A 10,552-nucleotide genomic window follows, 5' to 3' on the forward strand; every position below is an offset into this window, starting at 1 on the left:
GGTGGGGTTGGTGGGCATGATGTAGTGGGGAAGACTAAATTGGAGGTAGAGAGTTTGGGACTAGGAGAGAACCAGAAGGGGTCACAGAGAGAGAAATTCAGTCTTCTTCCATTCTGCTGTTTAGCTGTGAAATGCCCCAGTTTTTATTCTGAAAAGGGGAAGGGGTAGGACAGCAGAGAGGACTGAGCAGCTTTTTTTACTTCTGACATCTCCACCAACCTCCCTTATGCTTACAAACCAGCTCCCTGTGACCTCCCACTTCCACACCTCAGTGTCCCTTTTGTCAGTTAGAAAATATGATTAACGCACAGGGGCACGGAATGGAGGAAGCTAGGCTAGACTGTACTCTGCAGCCCCCACTCGTTATCAGCATTGCCTACAAGTAGTGTGACCAGATGTTCCGATTTTATAGGAACCGTCCCAATTTTGGGGTCTTTTTCTTATTTAGGTGCCGATTCCCCGCACCCCCATTCTGATTTTTCACATTTACTATCTGGTCACCTAGTTATAAAGGCTTTCTCTCCCATTTACCTGAGATGTTTACGAATACATGCCCAATTCACAGAAATACCAGGCTGTTTGTTTGCAGGCAAAGAGTTACCCCACACTCATGTTTTATTTGCTTGGAATTTAGGTCAACTGCAATTTAGTTACAATCACTGGCACCAAGTGGTCTGTGGTACGTGCACATACTCCTGGGAATTTAAAAACAACTCCTTTGAAGCACTGGGACATGTACAGTGAGAGTACAATTATTTTTTAGTAGGATTTACAATTTTCCCCATGAAGAGGATGCTCTGGGTATTTTTATCAACAATTATCATCAGGAAAGGCCGGTTAAACTTAATGGTAAGAGGTTGAGGGAAGGGAAGAGACGTGTATGCAATTTCCACGATAGTGACTGCTGCAGCCTCAGTACCATTCTCATGGACATCCACCACGGCCTTGTGAACAGCCTATAAGGAAATGAAGTAGAGATCACAGTGTGAGCATAAAACAGGGAGCAACAGCTGGAGATGAACTTGCTCCTATTTAAACCACAGCTATTAAGAAAGAAGAACAGAATGAGTACAGGACTGACAGCACAAAACATAACCCAACCCTACATTCCCAATCCAGGCAAAACTATCGTTGATTTCGATAGGAGTTTTGCCTATGAATCTTCGGAAGGGTCAGGCACAACAATATGAATAGATTAAATTGCATGTGTCAAATCCCTTGTTCACTCATCCACAAAGAGGGGGACTCCCTTAATTAATTGTTTAACATTACTGAAGAATTGTCTCATCATCACAAACAACTCTAGTGCCTTTATGCATCAGAGAGTTACTTTGCAGCAGAAAATAGAAGACAATTCAAGATAAATGGTGACAAGCAACATAGGAGGGAAAGAAGCTAGGTAGCTGACCTTCCTGGTGTACCGTTGCCTAATACATTTCTCTCTTGGGTACAGTGAATTGGTATTTTACAGTGCAAATGTGAACCTCTCTCTTTTACTCTTTGGAGCTACACTAAGAACTAACTCTCACTTTGTTCTCCTTAATGCAACTCAAATTAGTATTTCCTTACATTGTTTGCAGTTTGCAGTTGTAGCTGTGTTCCTCCCAGGGTATGAGAGAGACAAAGCAGGTGAGAGGTTTCAGAGTGGTAGCTGTGTTAGTCTGTATCAGCAAAAACAACAAGGAGTCCTTGTGGCACCTTAGAGACTAACAAATGTATTTGGGCATAAGCTTTCATGGGCTAAAACCCACTTCATCAGATGCATATAGTGAAAAATACAGTAAGCAGTATATATATTACAGCACATGAAAAGATGGGAGTCTTTACGGACAGTCTCTATGCATAAGAACATAAGAATGGCCACACTGGGTCAGACCAAAAATCCAGGCAGGCCAGTATCCTGTCTGCCGACAATGGCCAATGCCAGGTGCCCCAGAGGGAGTAAATCTAACAGGTAATGATCAAGTGATCTCTCTCCTGCCATCCATCTGCACCCTCTGACAAACACAGGCTAGGGGCACCACTAGGGACACTATGCAAAAGAATAAATGGACACAAATCAGACATCGAGAATTGTAACATTCAAAAACCAGTAGGAGAGCACTTCAATCTCTCTGGTCACTCAATAATAGACTTAAAAGTGGCAATTCTTCAACAAAAAATCTTCAAAAACAGACTTCAATGAGAAACTGCAGAACTGGAATTAATTTGCAAACTGGACTCTATCAAATTAGGCCTGAATAAAGACTGGGAGTGGTTGGGTTACTACAAAAAGTAATTTTCCCTCTATTGATACTCACATGTTCTTGTCAACTGTTGGGAATGGGCGATGTCCACAGTGATTGAATTGGCCTCGTTAGCACTACAAAAAGTAATTTTCCCTCTGTTGATATTCACCCCTTCTTGTCAACTGTTGAGAATAGGCCACTTCCACCTTGATTGAATTGGCCTTGTTAGCACTGAGCCCCCACTTGGTAAGGCAACTCCCATATTTTCATGTGCTGTAATCTATATACTGCTTATTGAATTTTTCACCCTATGCATCTGATGAAGTGGGTTTTAGCCCAAAAAAGCTTATGCCCAAATAAATTTGTTAGTCTCTAAGGTGCCACAAGGACTCCTCATTGTTAAGGCAGGTGAGGTAATAGCTTTTATTGGACCAACTTCTGCTGGTAGAAGGGACGAGCTTTTGAACTCCACCGAGCTCTTTGTCAGATCTGGAGAAGGTAACCAGAGTGTCACAGCCAAATACAAGGTAGGAGAGATTGTTAAGCATAAAGGGTTCACACATGCTCTAGCAGACCACTTAGAATGAAGTGGGCAATTAAGGGGAAGCAAGCAGCAGGGTATGTTCAAAGTGTTACATTGATTTTATTGCTCAATTCATCTGTAAGTCCATAGTTCTTTGTATCCAGCAAAGTTATGAATTTAGTTTACCAGGCTTGTCTTTTAAAGGTGTTGTACAGGTTTCCTTTGAGCATGAGGGCTGAGAGATCAGATATGGAGTGATCCCTTTGTGTTTGCCCACAGGTGAAAAGGTGTTTTTGTAATTTTTTTTTATAATTTCAAGATCCATGTCTATCGCAATATGTAGTATTGTCTCATTACAATGATTTCTAACACACCCTGTTCCTTGCTAACCCTTAATTACTCGCTTCATTTTAAGTAGTCTCCTACAGCATGTGTATATCCTTATGCTTAATTTATCCCACCCTGAATTTGTCCAACCTTGTCTGGACCTTATCCAGACCTGAGGCAGAGCTGCATCAAACCTGAAAACTTTCCTCCTTTACCAGCAGAAGTTGGTTCAATAAAAGACATTACCTCATCAACCTTCTCTCTCTTATTTCCTTCTACTGATTCATGGCAAAATTCTGATACTTACTCTGTGACATCATAGTCCATGGTCAATCTGCCAACTTATTGTATAAGGCACTACTCAGTAAGTGTAAAAGTATTGGGAAGGATGGTGCCATAGACCTCCTGTGTGCCCTGGAGCAAGTCACTGAGCCTTCCTGTACTTCATTTCTCATCTGTAAATCCCTACTTCACAGGGATATTGTGGGGATAAATAATTAAAATTTATGAGATGCTTAGCTACTACAGTAAGGAGGGGTCATATAAATACTTATCATAGAATAAGATTCCGTATTTGCAAACTCTTGCCATACCATTTTACATATTAATTATTTTATGTTAACAATAGTTACAATTGCATTTTTCCCTGTCCTTTTCCCTCCCTGATGGTACTGACTTTACAGGACATTCCAGAAGGTCAAGTAAGCTCACAGAGCCTGTGTATTCATTATAATAAGCAAATTAATGCTTAATTTGAGGAAAGACTAAGTGCTAATCTGTGGGTCTGTCCTCCTTATGCTACAGCTCTGTCTCGCCTGTCCTTGCTGGCTAAGCATTTTACCAGTGACCTGACTGGATGCTGGAATTGGTCATTTCAAAAGAAAACAAGAGACAATTCCATTTAGCACCATCTGTATTTTACAAACTTACTTTTGACACCTTCAGGTTAGAGTGCCCAGTGATTCCAGACAGATCAGCTTTGTCAGTGAACACATCGACCACACCCATTTTCTCAAACAGCTCTTTGACATCATAGGTACCAGATACAGAGAATGCTGGAATGTATAGGTTGATTTCTCTGTTCAAAAAGAAACACAAAACTCTGGTGAATTATTGTCAAATGGCTGGATACTTAAATATTTACAGCTGGATAATGTAGAGCACTCAAGGATCTCAGCTGCCAATGAATTTGCCTCACAATGCCCCAATCTGGGAAGTAAATATTATTGTCCCATTTTACAGCAAATGGACAGCAAAATTACAATCCCATGAGTTTTATTTTTGTTTAACTACATGTGACTACTGTGCTGGTTTTAGAAAACTATCGTTTGGATTATTTGATCCGATATAGAGACTAGTAAAGTGCATTACCTTATATAGGGCTGGTTTGTCCCTACCTATAATACAGCTGCTCAAGTGAATGCAGGAGAAGTAGGGATGTCCCCACCTTGTGTGGCATAACCGGGGTACACCCATAAGAGTTCCCAGGGGATTGCATGGGCTACACTGGATTCTTTCACTGGCTCCCTGAAACAATTGGACTGGGAGAGTAACACATTCCAGGGTGCAATTCAGACCAGTGAGGGGCTCTGTTACCACCTGCCCTGCAATCTTGGATGCCTCACAGTGCTCTGTTGTTGTAGCTTCCATCCTGGGTCTCTCACAGTCAGTCTGGCAGCATGAGTGTCTGTGTAGAGCCACAGCCCTGGTCCAGCTGGTCCAACTCCAGCAGCCTGTCAGCAGCACAGCAGACACACTCTGGCTTCCAGCAGCCTTGCTTACTACTTGCAGAGTGACCTTCACACACTTCTAGTCCTCAATTTTCCACCAAAAATGTGTGTTCTGCACTGCCCACCCTGCTCCTGGACAGTTCAGATATATTAGGTCTGTTGCTGCTGTAAGGAAATAATCTCCAACAATTTGCTACTCTAAATGGAGTTACCCAAATAATTCAGTTTGAATGCAACACTGGGTTAGTTTTTATTAAAGAATGAAACCACTTTATTTAACTACAAAGAGAGATTTTAAGTGAGTACAAGAATAAGGCCTTAAAGTCGGAAATGGTTACAAGAGAAATAAAGAGAAAACTCTTTCTAGTAACTAAACTTAACAAACATGGTTCCAGGTAAAATTCTTGCCACATTTTCCCAGCAACATCGCTGACCAAATACTTAAGTCAGGATCTGCCCCCAAAGTCCAAACAGCTGGTTTCTTTTGTCTTCTTAGGTGAAAGAGTGAGAGATGAAAAGGGAGAGAGAAAGAATCCCTGGTTTTTGCCCCCCACTTCTATAGTCTAGTCTCTCTTTGAAGTAGATTCTTCTGAGGCTTACCCCTCACAGCAAAGTTTATTTAAACAGTAAAGAAAGCCATGGGAGTTTGGGGGTGTGAGTGAAGGTGTCCCCATACTCTTTTTACTCCCCCGTGTATGTTGAAATGCAGGTTTGCCTTGTCTCTCTCTTGCTGTCTCAAGGACCTTATGTACTAGTTATATGTAAATTGAGGTAAACCCACATTCCTTTATTTAAGATAGACTTGCTTAGCCACTCCTGCCTCATAGGGCTATGCGGGTATGAACATGTGATACCAACGTCATTCAGGGGAAATTCATAACTTTACATAGAATCTTGTATGTAGATTTAACAGTGATATAACTTACAGAAAGTCATTCGTTTTCAAATGATACTTCACAAGGCATGTTTTGTACAAAGATTATTACAATAGTGTGTAAGGTGTGAACACTGGTGCATTCCGTCATAGAGGGGTGCTGAAAGGGCAGAGGGATGGCTTTGTGCCCATGTTCCAGCCAGCTCTCTAGCCAAAAGAGCTGAAGCAAGAGGGGCAATCTGGGAGGCATTATACTTCAGAGGTGTCTGTCTGAGGCACTAGTTCTTCCAGTGCTCTCCCTTAGGGCAGTATGCAATGCATTGCCCAGTCTTAGGGCTGTATCTACAGCCACAGCCTAGCCCTGAATGGAATGTTTTCTCTTCATTTCCAATTCTAGCCGATTTTACAGCAAATATACCTAGGCGTAGTAGCAGTTAAACGGTTACCTTTGTTGAAGTGATTTTGTCCATTTAGTCACAGTTTTTTTCAACAGCGCCTCCTCCACCTGCTCCATTTTCCCTTCATCGGGCAGAATAAATACTGCAGCAGCATTTCCTTTGTATGGGATTTCAACCACCCAGCAAGACAGCTCCTCATCATGGTATGTGTTATACCTTTTGTTACTGTTCATCATGTTAACTTTGACAGATGTTTCTGCATCCACAAAAAAGTCATCTTCCTTGGTGAACAAACTATTGAAAGGATTTTCCCAACGAGCTGATGAGAAAAAGAAAGAATGCAGTTGAAAATACTGGGAAAGAGAAATTTCAAACACATATCAGACTAATTTAAATGTAACAAGTCTATATTTGAAGTTTAAGTCAACTGCATGCTCGTTTGAAAAACGGGACATTTGCCCTGCGGCCAGCTAGCCAGACAATTTCAATAGCAAGTAGTCCTGATGAAAGCCAAACAAGTGAAATGAACTAATACTGTGGTTTTCTTTAAATCTGTAGCTTTGAGAAAAGAATAGTGACCAAGTATTATAACTTTCTGTGCTGTTAAACTGAGGCCCCTCAATCTGATAGAGCTCCAGATTAATTAATAAATTTAACTGCTTTTTCATTTTACCTAAATTTCTTCTACTCACGCCTCGCAGTATAAATCTCGAGACATGGGTCTGTAAGAGGGAGCTAAATTGAAATTTTGTTTATATTTAATTTCCTTTCCTTCTCCTTGGGGAGGATGGATAGCTCAGTGGTTTGAGCATTGGCCTGCTAAACCCAGGGTTGTGAGTTCAATCCTTGAGGGGGGGCCATTTAGGGACCCAGGGCAAAAATTGGGGATTGGCCCTGCTTTGAGTATGGGGTTGGACTAGATGACCTCCTGAGGCCCCCTCCAACCCAGATATTCTATGATTCTCTGTTTCTTGTAAAATGTTAGCACAGATGATGCAGCTTACTAGCCACAAATGGGAAAGCACATGCTTTCCAAGCTGCTGAAAAGGATGTGTTTTTATAGAGTTGACTGAAATTAACCAAAGTTTAAAATGTTACCGTAGGACCTACCCCACAATTCTGCTAGTTCCAGCCTGCTCCTATGCATTATAAGCCTGACCTGCACCACTCTAGTCAGTGGTATGGCACCCACTGACTTCTATGGCACAGGATCAGTGCCTATTGCCTTTCTTATACACTGCCTCACCAGAGTACCACATGACCACTTTCTCCTCAGTTAAATAGCTATCCATTTTGGCAAGAAATTTTCCTGGTCTCAAATACACCCTTTCATGGCTCCTGGGTACCACTGGTAGAATATATTGCCTTCAGTTATAATACTTAAATGAGTATCAGGCAAATAAATGTGCAAAGATCAACCATTGTCCATTCTGGGAACATCCCAGGGACAACAAAACATCAGTGAAAAAAATAGAATTCTGGATTCTTTCCTTTTTTATCTCTGTATTTAGGTAGTACGATTAAACTGGCCTGCATTACAGGGGTGAGGAGAACCTGTAACTCCCATTCACTTCCAAGCAATAGTTGCTTGGCATGCCTAATAACATAGTTATAATCTTGTTCGGGTGACTAAATATGGATTTAGGTGAACTGGGGGGACATGGAGCCTGTCCACCCAACTTTTGAAAGTGGGAGAGCCATGCCCCTCACTTTTTAATGTGGGCATAGTTTGGGGGGAAGCAGTGCCGGTAGGGGCTGTGTTTTGTCAGGGGAGCTGATCACGGTGCTGTAGGTGCCAGACAGTAGCTGGTGGAAAGGACAGAAGGAGCATGGGCTGTGCGACTGGTTCCCATTGACCTACATGCAGCCACAGGAGGTAGGAGATTGGCAGGATCAAGTGCTAGAGGCCCTGGGGGTGCTATGTGAGGAGGGGACTAGGGCCATGAGGGAGTGCAGGATTAGGGGAGAAGGGCCACAGGAATCCATTTTGGCTTTTGCTCCCCTCCCCCTTCTACAAAGATTCCAGTGCCCTTGATTTAGGTGCCTAATTATAACCAAAATTTCCAATTAGGATGACTATAAGTTTCCTGGAAATGCTTAAAAAAGTTGACAAGGCATGAGTCTCAAGTTGGGTAATCTCATAGACATAATAAGCAGTTGACAAAAAAGCAGTTTATTTGTCTTAGACCACTATTGGAATTCCATAGCTTGTATGTGCAACATGTACTGATCTGTAGAACATCTTACCTTTAAAGAAAATATAGTTGATAAGAATCATTACAGTGAGTGGATCAAGATCCTTGATTAAATTGGCAATTTTCCCATGGGTTTTATTCTCTATGTAATCATTGATCTGTTTCTCAGCCTCGGCACAATTTTGGAAGTTAATAGGAAAAGTTTCAGACTCATACAGAGTTTTGACATCTTCCAAAAACTTCTCTAGTAGTTTCAGTTGATCATCTATAAAAAGGGCATTTCCCATATTCAGCTGGATCTCACTGTCAGGATGGTTTAACATCTGGAGGAGGTGATGAAAACCTTCATGTATCTCCCTCTCCTCAATCTCTGTCAGATTAAAGGAGAGTCCTTGGAGAATTTGACTTAGAGTGGTTGACTTGGCACCTAACGTCAGCATTGCAAAGGCAGTGGAGATGCTCAGAGGAGAGAAGAAAATGTTCTTGTCAGCTGCTTCTGATTTAATCTGCTTGTAGAATCTAAATGCGAAGTCAGCATTGCTAGGAGTTACTTGGAGAAAGGTCATATTTTCAGTTACACCATTGCTTCCAACTGAGCTAAGCTGCTGTGGGGGATTAATATCTGTCTGACTATCCTGGTCATTGTGGTGGTCAGGTACATGATGAGACAAGACAACAGCATGAAGCCCAGCAAGTAACACACACAGACAGAGGATGGACTTCATTTTCCTTTGGAACTATTCCTTTAAAAACAAAAGAATGGAATAGTCATTAGTCATGGAAATGTTCCCCCCTTCCCTGTGCTATTTGTGATCCAACGGTTATTTTTCTCTCTCCCCTCATGGCAAGTCCTCCTCCCTCCAGTCAATTGGGAGATTATGGGGGGAAAGAGAGTGGGGTTGACGGTAGAGTCTCTGAGGTTGAGAGTGCAGGCCAGGTTGGGAATCAGAGAAAGGGAAAAGGGAGGTGTGGTAGGAGGAGACTCTGGGCTGGATTCTTCAGTTAGCATCATCCACTTTGTGCCACTCAGACATCCTAGAGTAGCGGTGTTTTGTAGTGTGAGAGTGTATGAAAGGGACTCAGGTGAGTGTAGGCTGGGAGAGACTTTAGCAGAATGGAGCTCCACTGTGATGATCGTCCACTGCATCCCTAGGATAAATTAGGGACCTTGTGCCAGTGGCACAAATTGGAGCTGGACTTTTGCAGCTCTAACTTCTGCTAGCACCCCACCACCACCACCACCACCACCCACATTTCCCTGTATGGCAGTATAATCTGGATTCAACTGAGAATCGGGTCCACTGTTAAAGCTGAACAAACATTATAGGGAAGTGCCCTATCTGGAATGTCAAAACTAAGTCACCTATCCCTGACTTTAAGTACTGTAATTTTGATGAACTTTAGCAAAAGGGAATAACAAATGGTGCTGAGCTTTCTGTAGCATCATAACTACAGGAATAAATCAAATAAAGAAATCTAAAGGCTCTTTACATGTCAGTAACTGATAGACTTGCCCTTTTTGTTTTTTATGCTTATCTGTCTCTTTCTATCTATTAGGCTACAACTCTACCAGCTTGTATGTACTAAAGAATAACCTGCTTTGTTAAGGCTAGAGTTTTAAAACATGTAAGAATGTGTTTGCTAAAGTTGCTCAGCTGGAACACTTTTCTGCCACAAACTGCTGATTCAGCAAAATAGAAAAATTCCAAAGGATTATGTCAACTCTAATGAAGTTTTATTTAGAAAAAAATCAAGTGATTTTATATTTCTTTTCTCTTTTGCTCTTAAAGTTATTTTGTATATTTATATGTTCATATTTTATAAAATATGAATATAAAAACAATATAAAATAAACTAATACCAAAAAGTCAAAACAGAAACATGATCTTTTAATGTTATCAAAATTAAACACTTCAGTTTACTGAAAAGAATTTTTGGGGGAGAAGGAGAATTTTGTTTCAAAGGAAAATTCAAACTTAATTTTTTGTTCTGATTCAGAATGATTTCTTTAAATGTCAGAATATTCCACAGAATGGAAAGTCCTACTTTCAAACTAGAGACTAACCAATTTATTTGAGCATAAGTTTCGTGAGCTACAGCTCACTTCATCGGATGCATAAAGTGGGAAGTACAGTGAGGAGATTTTATATACAGACAGACCATGAAAAAATACACATTGTAAGGAGAGTGATCACTTAAGATGAGCTATCACCAGCAGGAGAGTGGGGTGGGGGGAGAGAAAACCTTTTGAAGTGATAATCAAGGTGGGCCATTTCC

General features: G+C 41.3%; 1 protein-coding gene across 1 annotated transcript; it reads right to left on the minus strand.

Annotated features, from left to right (window-relative positions):
* Nucleotides 1–752: 752 nt before the first annotated feature.
* On the minus strand, nucleotides 753–9,000 carry LOC140913902 (alpha-1-antitrypsin). The gene is made up of 4 exons (XM_073350709.2): nucleotides 8,328–9,000; nucleotides 6,129–6,399; nucleotides 4,009–4,156; nucleotides 753–956 (listed from the first exon to the last, which is right to left on the minus strand). The coding sequence occupies exons 1-4, from the start codon at nucleotides 8,998–9,000 to the stop codon at nucleotides 753–755; spliced, it is 1,296 nt and encodes a 431-aa protein (XP_073206810.1).
* Between the last annotated feature and the right edge of the window lie 1,552 nt (nucleotides 9,001–10,552).

The sequence above is a fragment of the Lepidochelys kempii genome, chromosome 6, assembly GCF_965140285.1.
Source record: "Lepidochelys kempii isolate rLepKem1 chromosome 6, rLepKem1.hap1, whole genome shotgun sequence".
In the NCBI taxonomy this organism is placed as follows: domain Eukaryota; kingdom Metazoa; phylum Chordata; order Testudines; family Cheloniidae; genus Lepidochelys; species Lepidochelys kempii.

Coding starts and splice junctions, on each gene's coding strand:
- LOC140913902 (XM_073350709.2), bottom strand. CDS start 9,000: ATGAAGTCCATCCTCTGTCTGTGTGTGTTACTTGCTGGGCTTCATGCT. Junction 6,400..8,327: donor CAACTATATTTTCTTTAAAG/GTAAGATGTTCT, acceptor TTTTCTCATCAG/CTCGTTGGGAAAATCCTTTC. Junction 957..4,008: donor CTAACCTGAAGGTGTCAAAA/GTAAGTTTGTAA, acceptor ATTTCCTTATAG/GCTGTTCACAAGGCCGTGGT.